This window comes from Amphiura filiformis, chromosome 3, assembly GCF_039555335.1.
Source record: "Amphiura filiformis chromosome 3, Afil_fr2py, whole genome shotgun sequence".
NCBI classification, from domain to species: Eukaryota; Metazoa; Echinodermata; class Ophiuroidea; order Amphilepidida; family Amphiuridae; genus Amphiura; species Amphiura filiformis.
Genome location: NC_092630.1, coordinates 25149215 through 25165758, shown reverse-complemented (window position 1 = coordinate 25165758; position 16544 = coordinate 25149215). Strand labels below are relative to the sequence as shown.

Sequence of the window (16544 nt, the reverse complement as noted above, 5' to 3'; positions counted from 1 at the left end):
GTAAGAGATGCTTTTGTACTTGTGTTGCGTATGTTGCTCTTATTCTTTCTATCTTTATTTTCTTTCTTCTCAAGTTTTTTGTCTCTTGTCCTGTTTAAAAACAAACTGAATAAATAAAAAAAAATGATGTGATTGGGGCTCGAGCAAACTGGCATATGAAAATATTGAGAGAGAAAAAATCAGGACTCGCGGGGATTGAACCCCGGTCGCTGGATTACCGGTCCAGAGCTTTACCACTGTACTTGCTGAAAATTATGTAAACGATCGTAGGTCTACATTACGGCTTCATCTCTTGACCCCGGCTCTTGACAGATTTTGGCACACTAAATTAATATTGAAAAGGAGCTAGAAAAAAAGAAAGAGAGAAACTTAATAAGAAAATAGGGGAAGGACACAAAGACTTCAGTTGCGCTTGTCAATTGTCACCAAGAAATTTAAGAAAGAAGGAAGTACTTCAGAGGAAGAACTATATAGACTGGGAGCATTTGTCACCTAAAGACCCTACCATCATCTGATACGACCATCAAAGGCCACATGTCACAGGGGACGTTGCCCAAAGTTGTCAAAATTTTCCAAAAATGCCTGAAATTTTGCTACATTTTTTAATACCTAAAGTTCCCCCAAAGCTGCGTAAGATTGTCATCACCTGTTTGTGCTGCATTGGAAAATTTTGGACAATTTGATGAAATCCGCGCCCACTTTACGTAGCTTGCACGGGAGGTGAAGTACTTTTGAGTAATTTTGAAAACTTTTGAGCATCTTTTCAGCAACTTTAAGCCATAAATTCATAAAATGCATAAATACATTTTAATGGCATAAAATTCATAGAACACCGTCAAATTTGTTTACAAAGATATAAACAAATAAACAACACAATGTAAAGTGATTCAATAATATAATAATAATTAAGATATGATTAATATATACCGTACTAGTACTGTTAATAATAATGATATTTATTTTTTTATTGTTATCATATGAAAATAATAATAATAATACAGTCTAATTTTTACTATAATAATTATTATTAGTATATGAATAGGTCGTATTGATTATACCATAATAATACTAGTATATGAATATAAATGCAAACGGAAGTTGTATTGATTGGCCGTGTGACCGCATGCACTGCATTCACGGCACTTTACAGTTTACACAGTGAGTCAATTGGGGCGAACTTGTCATGGTATGTATGTGTATTGGGGCGAATTTGTCGTGGTATGTACGTGTATTGGGGCGAACTGGTAGTGGTATGTACTGGTGTGGGGCGAAACGTCCTGACACCAAAGATAATGGGTGAGGGAGTTATCAAAGTGACCTGCTATTTTTGTGTATTTCTTGTTTAACAGAGAAGAGATCATAGAGTACTATGCCAAGCTGACAGAACAGGCAGCGCAACGCGAACAGAGGGCACTGTGGCGAATAAGAAGACACCGGCTAGACCAGCAACGCATTGACTGGATCCTTCAAGAGGAAGAGTCCTTAAGGCAGGCCATGAACTTACGGAGCAGAGTTGGAATATTGCCTACTGGGAGTGCCAATTCCACCATGGTTACGAAGGCTGGAGTTGAGCAGCAGGATAATGGTGTCCAGACTGATTCTGAATCAAGTGTTCAAACCAGGGTTGCATCAGAGACTGATACCGGAATGACTTCGGAAACTGCGGAAGGGAGCAGAGCAGATGGTCAAGTTGCAGATTTGACCCAAGCTAGTAGTACTGTTAGTCAATCTTTGCATCGTGAAGCTAGTGATAATGTTACACAGGGACAACTAATGAACAGTCATCAAAGCCCAGCTGTTGGAGTTTTAATATCACTAGGTGACAGCATCATGGAAACAGGCGATTTAGCCAATGAAGACATTGAGTCCACTCTGAGCTTGATTCAAGGTGATCAAAAGGTGGCGACACAAAGTGCCAAGCCTAATGTGAGAATTGGAATGCCGCTGAATTTACTTGATACATCCATCAGTGATTTTCTTCCAAGAGAAGGCAAGGATGGGGATGAGGAGAAAGCGGTTGTAGACCCAGAGGCAGAAGTAGAAGATGTTCTACTGGAAATCGGATCTAAGCTTCCTACAATGCCCAAACCGGATAATGATTCAGACTCGGCAGCTGTTGGGATCTTAGATGAACTGCTTGGCTTATCAAAGGCAGGAGAGGCAAGCAGTAACTTGAACATGCAAGAGAGGGAGAGGTCAAAAGATGATGTAGGGGTTAGAAGAAAAACCTGGAGAAAGCCAGATGGCACACAAACTGTATCAGGACATCCGTCTGATTCACAAGTTGTATTGGGCCATGTTCCTGGAAATGATGATCAGCTGAAACCAAATAGTAATATCCATGGACATACCTCTGACTCACACTTTACTATCGGACAAGAGGTTGGAGCTTCTCAAGGGTCCGATGCTCAGAAGCAGAATGTCCATGGTCATCCGTCTACCTCCCATTTTACAGCAGGACAAGAAATTACCACAGAAGAGGAGAAAGTCAAGAGTCAAAACATTCATGGCCATACATCTGATTCCAACTTTACGGTTGGTCAAGAAATGGGGAGAACAGATGATGAGAAGCAACCCAGCAAGAATGCTTTTGGGCATACTTCAGATTCAAATTTTGCTCTCGGACAGGATGTATCAGAGGGTATCGGACCTGCAGCAGTGAAGCCCAACATTCACGGTCACGTGTCAGAATCTCATTTCACCGAAGATGCTTCTAATTTGGGTGTAGAGATTAAAAAAGCAAATATACATGGACATTCCAGTGACTCGACTGTAGGACATGTGTTACATCAAAGTGGCGATGGAGATGCCAGTATTACTAGGAAACCAGTTAACATCCACGGGCATTCTAGCGATTCTACGGCAGGGTCGGTTTTATACCCAAGCCCCAATGGTGGTGGTGTTGAAGCTATTCCAGGCGTTGTCCAGACACAATCTGAATCTACAGTTCAGCAGCAGACTATGCCAAGATCAGTCTATGGTCATTCCTCAGATTCAACTATCCAAAGCACTATGTATAATCAGCATCCAGCAGCCATTGATGATGTTGCTATGGCAACTGGAGCCAGGAGCAAGTTGATTGGCCATCCGTCAGATTCTACTGCACAGAGGCTGCTCTATGGAAGAACAGTGTTGGGTGGTCAGGCAGATAAACCTGGAGCAATTCAAGGTAAAGAATGTTATTTTGCATGCCTTGTATCTGTTTGTAGGAGGGTTGTTTTTGTTTTACCTTTTGACCTCCTTTTTTTCTATACATAGATGAATAATAGAATAATAAAAGCTGTAAATATGATTGATAAAAGAATCACTGTATATGTGATATCAAAAGAGCTGTGCACCATCTATAAAAAGCTAAAATTGTACCTGGAAAAACAAAATTTTAATGTACATGACATTGATGGTTAGTATTTTGTCTTTTTAAATAAAAAGATTTCTAATGAAACGAAGTGAAAAAGTATGCATGCATGACATTTTTCTGGTGCTGTAATGGGCTATTCCACTTAAAATCCACACTACTCATGTGGAAGATTTTGGCAATATTTTCCACATGGGGAGTTTGAATTTCAAATGGATTGAACATTTATAGCCTGCTCTATTTGAATTTCATACAGCCTCTGGGAAAGATTTACTCCGAATCTTCCACAGAGGGAGGGTGAGTTTTAAATGGAGCTGCTAATAATGTGTTAATTCCATTTGAAATTCAAACTCCCTCTGTGAAGATATTTGCAATATCTTCCGCAGGGGTAGTGTGGATTATAAATGGAATAGCCCAATTGAGGATCTAATTGCAAGATTACTGTTGTAATATCTCAAAAAAAGTAACTAACCCCCCTTAAATAATGACCATTATTCAAAAACGGGTGATTGTATTACAAATATGTAAAATATGTTGGAAGCAGAATTTATTTCTGCACATTTTGACACCTCATTTGTAGCAGTTGACTAAATATTGACGTCACGGCGTACATTTAAATCAATGTAGACCAAGATTTGAAAGTTGCAGTAAATTCTATTGATTTTGCATTCGGTGTAATGGAAGGAAATCTGTGTAATGACATCTGAGTGTTTTTGTATTGTAAAAATTTGTATGTAAGTGCAACTTTCAAATCTGGACCTCACTACATTAAACCGGGACATTAAATTGATCAGTGTTTTATTGTTTTCTAAGCTACCGTATCAAATGAGGTGTCAAAATGTGCAGAAATAAATTCTGCTTCCAACACATTTTACGGATTTGTAATACAATAGCCCCTTTTTGAATAATCGCCATTATTTAAGGGGGGTTAGTTACTTTTTTGAGATGTTTATCACTGTTGTAGTATTGTAATTTATCATGAATTAGACATTGTCCAAATTATTAGGTAAAAGGTATCGGATCGGAGAGGTGTGAGTTTAGAGCAGCCCTAACTGAAAGGGTCTAACAATATAATTTGGTTCACCTCAAGTTCAGTAGTGACGTGTGTGCGTATTTCGCTGGCCACAGTAGTGAATCGCGCGTGTGAAACTTCACGCAGAGCATACACTTACGCGTACAAGAGCGCTTTGTCGGCACGCTTGTGGCGCAACCGCGAAAAAGCATTGACGTCACTACCAAACTTGAAGCGAACCAAATTATAGTATACGCATAATGCATATATTTGAAACTTTAATTATTTATTTACAGAAACACCAACTGAACAAATATCTGTAGAAGCAGTGATCTGGGCTGGCGATGGTGTGGAACTACTTCCAGATGTCTTTGATATGTTCGGTAAGAAGCACTTCTATCATGACCGTCATTATTATATTACCCAACTTCTATTAAAACAGAATACAACTTGTCCAATGTCTTAGCTAGCCACCCATCAAACTGTGATTTGGACACAAGCTTGAGTAAAATCAATCATTGATATGGAGCTAGCTGGTCATAAAAACCTACATTAAATTTTGGAAAGTGCTGAAGAAAGGTATCTGGATCCGGAAATCAAGAAGTTGCAAGGCTATAAATGGGAATTACGGCTAGGCAAACTTCAATCCCGGTCAAGGAGTTGGAACACTTGTGTCAAATTAGGACTGTTTGAAACCGTATTTCTGTTATACTTGACATATTAAAATTTTGTTTTCTTTGGTGTGAAGTCTGAACCCTTCCCTACTACTACAACCCTGCCCCTGCCCCTGCCCCACCAATCAACGTTGGATGTCTCTAGGGGTGCATGACCAAAAAAACCCCAAAAAACGACTACCAACATTTATTGGTATTTATATAAACACATCAAAAGAAATAAGTCCCCCTCTCAAAATTACGTCATAACATCGTAGAATAAAACCTTGTACCAATAAAACTAACTGACAAATAATTATATGACTGTTTGCTAAGTGTTGTGTGAAAATGACAGATGACAATGACTTCATGGCTGAATGAGCTCAAATTAAAGACAAAAACTGCCTGTTCCAAAAGTCACAAAGTAGGCCTATGCTTGTTAACTGCAAGGTGTATTGGGACAAGGAATGAGACTGGCCATCTTACCACTCACTGTGCTGAGCTCTGCATCAAGATGGGGATTTGCATGGCTGAATGATCAAGAATGTTCACTTGGTGATGATGTTAAACTACACTCAACCACAGTACACATGGGTTTTGCATATATAGAGTGACAATGAAGCCATGAATCAACTTTTGTGACAAGCATAGGCCGGTATACTTTGTGACTTTTGAAAAGGGCAGTTTTTGTCTTCAATATGGGCTCATTCAGCCCTCAAGTCATGGACATCTTTCATTTTCACACAACATTTCGTAAACAGTCATATAATTATTTCAAAGTTTTAAGAAACCTTATTACAATGCTATGACGAAATATTGGGAGGAGGACTTATTTTTGTTGTGTGTATAGGTGCTCCTTTCTGCTTGGTAAATAAAGATAAATCCACCATAATTTGCAACATTCTAGTAAATTCTTCTATCTGTTCTCTCTTATAATCAGATGCTTCCCCAGGAACAGACCTGCTTGCTGCAACCGGGTACACGCCCATCTCTGGTGAGATGGGAGACTATGGAATGCAGATGTCGGATGGAGAGAATCTAGAAGCAGATGAAAAACTGTCACTTCCTATTATCATGAAGAGATCTGTTACCACACCTCTGCTGGCTCAGTAAGTTATAGGGTCCACAAGTTATAAGTTCCCCTTGAATACTTTTTAAAATAAATTAAAAAATATTTGATGAAATGCAAACATTTAAAAAGGTATGGATAGCCTTATTTGTTTTACACATTATGGACGAAATTATATCGTCACACATCATTGCGTTCAGTAACAATGGTTCATTATGTAAAAAACACACTGTTAAAAGTTGCATCTGAGTCCATAGGAGTCAACTCTCAAACAATATAGTAGTTCGGGTCTATTCAAATCATGTGTTTGTTACAGAAAACCTGACTACTATGGACTCTGTGCCACTTTTAAAAAGGCCTCTTGTCTTGCACAAATAACCATTGTGACTGAACGCAATGATGTGTGACAATGTAAATTGTTCCACATGTGTAAAACAATTCACTCGGTCGGACATCCGGGAACATTGTCCCCTTCGTCCCCTTTGCACAAGCGCACGCATAGCAACCAGCTCGAGAAAGGGGAACTGCACATGCGCACACTGCTTTTACAAGGCTATTTCCCCTTTGTGACGTTAGCCCGACCAAGAGAATAGGGATATACATACCTTTTTACATCTCGTAAAATATTTTTTTGACTTTTTAAAAAAAGTATTAGGGGAGAACTTATAAGTTGTGGACCCTCCAAAGTGCAGTCAGAATGGCATATGAATCGACGCAGCATGCATGACAAATGCTGGTGTACACAGCGTGATGTGAACATGAATGGGCCATTCCATTTAAAATCCACACTACCCATGTGAAAGATTTAGCTAAAGTCTTCCATGGTGGGAGTATGAGTTTCGAATAGAATAGACAATTCGGTAACTACCATTTGAAATACTCCCTTCAGTTGTGGGAAGATATAGGTAATGCCATAATACAGAGGGAGTATGGGTTTCAAAATGAATAACTCTGGCAGTTACATTTGAAAAACATACTCCCCCTGTGGAAGATAGTTTCATAATCTTCCACAGGGGTAGTGTGGATTTCATCTGGAATAGCCTACTGCAACGGTATCCCTGTTTTGTTGGTATTTCCGATTTACATCTTTTGATTGGTTTGATCTGTATTTTTGCCCTCGCCCATATTCTGTACTTTTGAAATACAATTCTGTGTTATTCATTTGCTATTCTGACTGTGAAATGCAGCAAACTTTTTTTTATTTCTCTTTGAATTCTTACATTATTTTAGTACCGTATTCGTCCGAGTATAGTCCACGCTCGAGTATAGTCCCACCCCCCCATTTTTTGAAAAATTCCAGAAATTGTAAAAAAGTGTGCCTGGACCTAGACCTAAATGCTAGGATCATTCATGGTTGACCTAAAATTTTTTTTTAAAAATTTGCATGATGTTTTGTGTTTTTAATATGAAAATTGATAATTTGTTTTCATGTCATACTCTATTAATGATATCAAAATGCATTCAAATTCAATGCATTTTGATATCATTAATAGAGTAATTTTTTTTACAATTTCTGGAATGTTTCGAAAAATGGGGGGGTGGGACTATTATACTCGAATGTGGGACTATACTCGGACGAATACAGTAATATAATTCTATCCATATTTTGTTACTTTTCAGAATTGGTTTAGTGAACCAAAGTATGTTGGACTACTACATGGTAGAGCTTGGGATAGATAAGCATTTTAAGGCAATGAGGAGCTTCTTGTTTCTGGAGGATGGCGAGTTTGGGCAGTCTTTGTGTGATCAACTGTTTGATAAGGTGAGCCTGATCAAAATTATCACCAGCAAAAAAGAACAAGGGAAGTTTAATTTATTGACAAAGGTGAACGTTTTAAAGATATGAGGTAAGGTGTTTTCTCTATGTGCCTATCTACTCCCCATTCCAGAAAAATACAGCACTAATTTTTTGCAAAATATACTAATTTGGTAGCTCATTGCATAAATTACTCCCCCCCCCCAGCTCAAAGTGAAATTGCCCCGGTTAAAATGATGCATGTCAAGGTGGAGACATTGCGACCAACGCTTTGTGTGGAGAACCGCCCAACTCGAGAACCGCAAAATTATAGTCTTATCAAAACCAACAATTAAAATATTCAGCTGTGTTTCTTCTGTTTGTTTCGACTATGTGGCAAAACATCAAGCATCGTCATGAAAATGGTTGTACTGCCCTCGTGTGAATCATTTGAATCCATTCAACTCAACCACTGTCGTGAAAATGGTTGTACTGCCCTCGTGTGAATCATTTGAATCCATTCAACTGAACCACTGTCGTGAAAATGGTTGTACTGCCCTCTTGTGAGTCATTTGAATCCATTCATCTCAACCACTGTCGTTAAAATGGTTGTACTGCCCTCGTGTGAGTCATTTGAATCCATTCAACTCAACCACTGTCGTGAAAATGGTTGTACTGCCCTCGTGTAAATCATTTGAATCCATTCAACTCAACCACTGTCGTGAAAATGGTTTTATTGCCCTTGTGTGAATCATTTGAATCCATTCAACTCAACCACTGTTGTGAAAATGGTTGTACTGCCCTCGTGTAAATCATTTGAATCCATTCAACTCAACCACTGTCGTGAAAATGGTTGTACTGCCCTCGTGTGAATCATTTGAATCCATTCAACTCAACCACTGTCGTGAAAATGGTTTTATTGCCCTCATGTGAATCATTTGAATCCATTCAACTCAACCACTGTCGTGAAAATGGTTGTACTGCCCTCGTGTAAATCATTTGAATCCATTCAACTCAACCACTGTCGTGAAAATGGTTGTACTGCCCTCGTGTGAATCATTTGAATCCACTCAACTCAACCACTGTCGTGAAAATGGTTGTACTGCCCTTGTGTGAATCATTTGAATCCATTCAACTCAACCACTGTCGTGAAAATGGTTGTACTGCCCTCGTGTGAATCATTTGAATCCATTCAACTCAACCACTGTTGTGAAAATGGTTGTACTGCCCTCGTGTGAATCATTTGAATCCATTCAACTCAACCACTGTCGTGAAAATGGTTGTACTGCCCTCGTGTGAATCATTTGAATCCATTCAACTCAACCACTGTCGTGAAAATGGTTGTACTGCCCTCGTGTGAATCATTTGAATCCATTCAACTCAATCACTGTCGTGAAAATGGTTTTGCTGCCCTCGTGTGAATCTTACACAGTGAGGTGCATACTTATATGGTCACTGGGCGGGAAAAACCTCATATATGTACTTTTGGCCCTTGAACATGGATAAAGCCTTGTAGGTGTAGACTTTATATTGAAGAGGTTGCTTCATCCATGTTCAAGGGCCAAAAGTTGAACGTTTTAAAGATATGAGGTAAGGTGTCTTCTCTATGTGCCTATCTACTCCCCATTCCAGAAAAATACAGCACTAATTTCTTGCAAAATATACTAATTTGGTAGCTCATTGCATAAATTACTCCCCCCCCAGCTCAAAGTGAAATTGCCCCGGTTAAAATGATGCATGTCAAGGTGGAGACATTACGACCAACGCTTTGTGTGGAGAACCGCCCAACTCGAGAACCGCAAAATTATAGTCTTATCAAAACCAACAATTAAAATATTCAGCTGTGTTTCTTCTGTTTGTTTCGACTATGTGGCAAAACATCAAGCATCGTCATGAAAATGGTTGTACTGCCCTCGTGTGAATCATTTGAATCCATTCAACTCAACCACTGTCGTGAAAATGGTTGTACTGCCCTCGTGTGAATCATTTGAATCCATTCAACTGAACCACTGTCGTGAAAATGGTTGTACTGCCCTCTTGTGAGTCATTTGAATCCATTCATCTCAACCACTGTCGTGAAAATGGTTGTACTGCCCTCGTGTGAGTCATTTGAATCCATTCAACTCAACCACTGTCGCGGAAAATACTGCCCTCGTGTAAATCATTTGAATCCATTCAACTCAACCACTGTCGTGAAAATGGTTGTACTGCCCTCGTGTGAATCATTTGAATCCATTCAACTCAACCACTGTCGTGAAAATGGTTTTATTGCCCTCGTGTGAATCATTTGAATCCATTCAACTCAACCACTGTCGTGAAAATGGTTGTACTGCCCTCGTGTAAATCATTTGAATCCATTCAACTCAACCACTGTCGTGAAAATGGTTGTACTGCCCTCGTGTGAATCATTTGAATCCACTCAACTCAACCACTGTCGTGAAAATGGTTGTACTGCCCTTGTGTGAATCATTTGAATCCATTCAACTCAACCACTGTCGTGAAAATGGTTGTACTGCCCTCGTGTGAATCATTTGAATCCATTCAACTCAACCACTGTTGTGAAAATGGTTGTACTGCCCTCGTGTGAATCATTTGAATCCATTCAACTCAACCACTGTCGTGAAAATGGTTGTACTGCCCTCGTGTGAATCATTTGAATCCATTCAACTCAACCACTGTCGTGAAAATGGTTGTACTGCCCTCGTGTGAATCATTTGAATCCATTCAACTCAATCACTGTCGTGAAAATGGTTTTGCTGCCCTCGTGTGAATCTTACACAGTGAGGTGCATACTTATATGTTGTCACTGGGCGGGAAAAACCTCATATGTACTTTTGGCCCTTGAACATGGATAAAGCCTTGTAGGTGTAGACTTTATATTGAAGAGGTTGCTTCATCCATGTTCAAGGGCCAAAAGTTGAACGTTTTAAAGATATGAGGTAAGGTGTCTTCTCTATGTGCCTATCTACTCCCCATTCCAGAAAAATACGGCACTAATTTTTTGCAAAATATACTAATTTGGTAGCGCATTGCATAAATTACTCCCCCCCCCCAGCTCAAAGTGAAATTGCCCCGGTTAAAATGATGCATGTCAAGGTGGAGACATTGCGACCAACGCTTTGTGTGGAGAACCGCCCAACTCGAGAACCGCAAAATTATAGTCTTATCAAAACCAACAATTAAAATATTCAGCTGTGTTTCTTCTGTTTGTTTCGACTATGTGGCAAAACATTAAGCATCGTCATGAAAATGGTTGTACTGCCCTCGTGTGAATCATTTGAATCCATTCAACTCAACCACTGTCGTGAAAATAGTTGTACTGCCCTCGTGTGAATCATTTGAATCCATTCAACTGAACCACTGTCGTGAAAATGGTTGTACTGCCCTCTTGTGAGTCATTTGAATCCATTCATCTCAACCACTGTCGTGAAAATGGTTGTACTGCCCTCGTGTGAGTCATTTGAATCCATTCAACTCGACCACTGTCGTGAAAATGGTTGTACTGCCCTCGTGTAAATCATTTGAATCCATTCAACTCAACCACTGTCGTGAAAATGGTTTTATTGCCCTTGTGTGAATCATTTGAATCCATTCAACTCAACCACTGTCGTGAAAATGGTTGTACTGCCCTCGTGTAAATCATTTGAATCCATTCAACTCAACCACTGTCGTGAAAATGGTTGTACTGCCCTCGTGTGAATCATTTGAATCCATTCAACTCAACCACTGTCGTGAAAATGGTTTTATTGCCCTCGTGTGAATCATTTGAATCCATTCAACTCAACCACTGTCGTGAAAATGGTTGTACTGCCCTCGTGTAAATCATTTGAATCCATTCAACTCAACCACTGTCGTGACGTGAAAATGGTTTTACTGCCCTCGTGTGAATCATTTGAATCCATTCAACTCAACCACTGTCGTGAAAATGGTTGTACTGCCCTCGTGTAAATCATTTGAATCCATTCAACTCAACCACTGTCGTGAAAATGGTTGTACTGCCCTTGTGTGAATCATTTGAATCCATTCAACTCAACCACTGTCGTGAAAATGGTTGTAATGCCCTCGTGTGAATCATTTGAATCCATTCAACTCAACCACTGTCGTGAAAATGGTTGTACTGCCCTCGTGTGAATCTTACACAGTGAGGTGCATACTATTATGTTGTCACTGGGCGGGAAAAACCTCATATGTACTTTTGGCCCTTGAACATGGATAAAGCCTTGTAGGTGTGACTTTATATTGAAGAGGTTGCTTCATCCATGTTCAAGGGCAAAAAGTACATGTTGGAAACACATCATATTTACTTTTGGCCCTTGAACATGGATAAAGCCTTGTAGGTGTAGATTTTATATTGAATAGTTTGCTTCATCCATGTTCAAGGGCCAAAAGTACATGTTGGAAACACCTCATATTTACTTTTAGCCCTTGAACATGGATAATTCCTTGTAGGTGTAGATTTTATATTGAATAGTTTGCTTCATCCATGTTCAAGGGCAAAAAGTACATGTTGGAAACACCTCATATTTACTTTTGGCCATTGAACATGGATAAAGCCTTGTAGGTGTAGATTTTATATTGAATAGTTTTATTCATCCATGTTCAAGGGCAAAAAGTACATATGAGGTTTTTCCCGCCAGTGACGATGTTTGATTTTTATATTTGACTTGGAGCATGATACTGCGAAATTGTAGTTTTTAGAGTATACACGAATAAATAGCATCTGATTGTTATATACAAGCTATTGGTCCTCATGAATATGCGAGAGCATTCACAGCATACAAAGCACACAGTTTATAAGTATTAGTCTGAATAGAGATACTGCGAAATTGTAGTTTTTAGAGTATACACTAAATAAATAGCATCTGTACAATAAATTTGGGGTATTATCAGCTCTTTGTAAATCTGACCTGGGAGAAAAGGGGCTTTATAGTTTGGCTTGTCAAATTTTCTTGCATCAAGTTTTCATTAATTTGCAGCAGGTCAGCATCATCAAGGCTAAGCTTACATACTAATTCACAGTCCCCACAAAATGTGTAAAATATGCCTTTAAAAACAGAGGATTAGGAATAAACTAACTCACCATACCTTAACTACCTTGCCTTCTTGACTATATCCCATACATATAAATTACATTGGATATTTCAATTAGTTAAAGAGTTTCAATCAATTCTTCTTTTTGTAATACTTTTAGCTTGCCCAAGGACTAAGACCAGCTGAGTTGCTATCCCCTATAGTGCTCAATCATGTGCTTCCTCGTGCAATTCAGTCTTCTGCCAACCGTGAATCGGAGTATGCTCAACTTCTGGGATTCTCGCTCAAATGGTTGCCACCGTTCTTCAAACCAAATGGTATGTAAATGAAACAAATGAAACATTAGACAATGCAATGTTAACATGGGGGTGGGGGGATACGCAATCCAAATGAAAAATATAGGGACATGCTGGAAACATGGATCATTTTCCGCATCTTGGTATATCAATGACTCCTTTTCTAGACCAATTTTTTGTATATGAATGGGTCCTTTTTTCAAAATTTTCTCAATTTTTTAGGAACATAGCCCAATTTTGCCTCACTGATGCCAGCATTTTTGAAATTTACCCAAAATTGGAAGAAAAATTTTAAGAACAAAGACAATTTGTGTTGAATTTTGATATATCGATTTGTCAAAATTTCTTGAATAATTCAAGATTTGGATATTGATGGGTCCCCTTTCAAATTCTTAGCAGCACACCCCTACCCAAACCCAAGGTCAACACCCTGGGACACTGCCCAAAATGTTTATGAGGCAAAAATAAAAAGTGTGTCTCAGACCTTACAAAGATTTTAAATACATCAGTTAGAATAATAATAAATGATTAGTGTGATAAATTAGTAAGAATATTTCTTTATTATATATTTTTTAAGAATGTAATGATTGAAACTTTTGAACATAAGCTTATTTTGATTAAGTTTGAGTTGGGGAGGAAAAAAAAAACACATTTGAAAATTGGATTTTAAAACATTTTTTGCCAATATTTTTGCCTGATGATCACTGTTGCCCAAATCACCCCATGAACTGTTAATGAGGAGCATTTTAATTATCTGCTCTGAAGAACATACCCTTATAAACCCACAATAAAATGTCACAGCCAGGACCAGCACCTGGTGTCTCAGGATTATTATATCCTAAGTATTCAATATGATTTAACCATGGCCTGTATAATAAATCTGTTATTGGGTCCTTGGTTCAACCACACAATGTTGTGGTAATTTGTAGTAATGCAGTGTATCGCTCATCCCTATTAAATTGGATGACAGTGTAAGTTAAAAACCACTAAGTCATCATTAAAAAGCTATGATCAGTATTTTTTTTTCTGTCCACAGCAATTGATACATTTGACTGTCTGGAACTGCGATATCGGGTAAGTATACAAACTTGAAGAGTAAACTCATAAAAATGGTCTAATGTAAACTAAACAAATACTGTGGTTGAAGCAAGTTGAATAAATTGGAAGTGCATGGTTTACTCTGAATTTATTAATAAATAAAAAATAATGGATAAGCGAAGTATAAAAAGAATGTTTGTTTGCAGTGTACAAACAAGTAATGAAAATGTGCAGGACTAATTTTTGGTGATTAAACAAATATTATCAACTTCTGCCTATAAATGATCGAAACACAGCTCAATCCTAATGATTCATTCAGTATTTACCGGCAATAAAAGTTAAATTTCACTATTTTTGGCCAATTAAGGGCCAAAAACATGCATTTTTAGGTGTGACAATCAAGTCTAAAAATTTGTGCGAAGTCTAATTTCAGTTTATGCATTCTAATTTTTGAAAAATACAGGTTTCATTCTTATAACCAGTCATTTAATTAAAGTAACACAAAAAAAGTGAAAATTAGAGTAAAATTTTGGCATATACTCAAGATCTTGAATGCTTAGACTTGTTCCAATTGTTGATTTTTGTGACTCGATTATTAGAAAACTTGCTGGAAATGCATGTTTTTGGCTCTTTTTTCAAGATATTGGTAAAATAGTAAACTTTTTCTTTTATCTCCAATAAGGGCTAAATGAATGATTAGGATTGAGCTATGTTTTATTTGGCAGAAGTTGGTAATATTTTTTAATCCCAAAAAATTAGTGCTGTATTTTTCTGGAATGGGGAGCAGTACTTTGTGCAGTCATGTTCTCATGGTAGCTATTATCTTGAGATTTATGAATTTTGAAGGTACATACATTGTATTACATGATGTATATCTTGGTGTTTTAAGTATGTAAATACACAACACATTAGCAAAGTACAGTCTTTCCTCATGTGTTAATTACACTACAGCGCTGTATTAATAATAGAGACATGGACTAAAGAGATAACCATAAACAGTCAAATCTCAGCATCACCCGGTAATGAGGACCGCTCTTTCCATTAAGTGTGACAGACGAAACTGCTCGGCACCTACCGCATATTTTTACGGTCTTTTGTGTAAATACGAAGACATGCAACGCTCTATTGTGTTTACGCAAAGGCATGCAACTCTGGCGTGATTGTTATATACAAGCTATTGGTCCTCATGAATATGCGAGAGAATTCACAGCATACAAAGCACACAGTTTATAAGTATTAGTCTGAATAGAGATGCCTATATGCTGAGGGATGTAACTTGTACACATACCAGACTTACTATAGACATTCATAAAGATGTCATAGTAATCTAAGTATCACAAATGATTAAATAATAGAGGAATGGGGAAAAACTCTTTCACCCATTTTTTTTTCATTTTTTCATTTAGAACTATATACAGCCTGTCTCAAAAAAAATTGTGCAAGTAAAAAGCGCCCTCTTTGGCAATTAGAAAATACCGTTGTGACATAATGCTTACATCAACGTCACGGGCGCAGTCTTGGCTCTCGAATGCCGTTTGTTCTGTTCAATTTGCTTGTTCCAATTTTAAGATATGTTATTTAACAACAAAAGGGTAAAATCAGAATTGTGCCACTTTTACCAGGGAAGAGAGCTGTACATGTGAATCAATGATAGCAGATGTTGATGCGACTAATGCAATCCCCACATCTTAATCGGCGAGTGCATTAGACGCATCAACATCAGCGCGCTTACATTATTTTGTCTAATATCTCTCCCAACAAGTAATACGCGTTCATTAACCTATAACATGTATAAGTGCACAATATTTGTTTGTCTTTTAACATGTCTTAAGTGACTAAGAGAACAGTATTTACCATGATAAAATCATTGACATGCACATGTATTTAATTTTTACAGCAGAATGTGAAATATCTATTTATCTTTTAATCTCTTTTAAATGAAAAAAGAGAATCATCATTCCTGCATCATGATAAAACAGTAAAAACAGTCAAAAACATTTTGTATTGTGTAATTAATGCATTCTTTTGATTTTACGAAGGAACTCTTGATAAACTTGATGCTAACACTGTTACATGTAAAGCCATCTTCCCTAGTAAAAGTGGCACAATTGTGATTTTACCCTTTCGTCTTTAACTAAACATATCTCGAGATTAAAACAAGCAAATTGAACAGAACAAACGGTATTTGAGAGCTAAGACTACGCCCTTGACGTTGATGTAAGCATTATGTCATAACGGTATAGTCTAATTGCCAGAGAGGGTGCTTTTCACTTGCACAATTTTTTTTTGAGACAGGCTGTATATAGTTCTAAATGAAAAAATGAAAAAAAAATGGGTGAAAGAGTTGAGGCAAAG

The 16544-nt window shown here is 37.9% G+C and overlaps 1 protein-coding gene across 1 annotated transcript in view; it reads left to right on the top strand.

The window, feature by feature from the left end:
- The window catches only part of LOC140148268 (gamma-tubulin complex component 6-like), a 95767-nt gene that overhangs the window by 49106 nt on the left and 30117 nt on the right, over nucleotides 1-16544 (top strand). Inside the window, exons 19-24 of the mRNA XM_072170163.1 lie at nucleotides 1350-3169; nucleotides 4664-4750; nucleotides 5961-6129; nucleotides 7710-7851; nucleotides 13016-13172; nucleotides 14188-14225. Coding sequence (XP_072026264.1) covers nucleotides 1350-3169; nucleotides 4664-4750; nucleotides 5961-6129; nucleotides 7710-7851; nucleotides 13016-13172; nucleotides 14188-14225 — 2413 coding nt within the window. The remainder of the gene's footprint in view (nucleotides 1-1349; nucleotides 3170-4663; nucleotides 4751-5960; nucleotides 6130-7709; nucleotides 7852-13015; nucleotides 13173-14187; nucleotides 14226-16544) is intronic.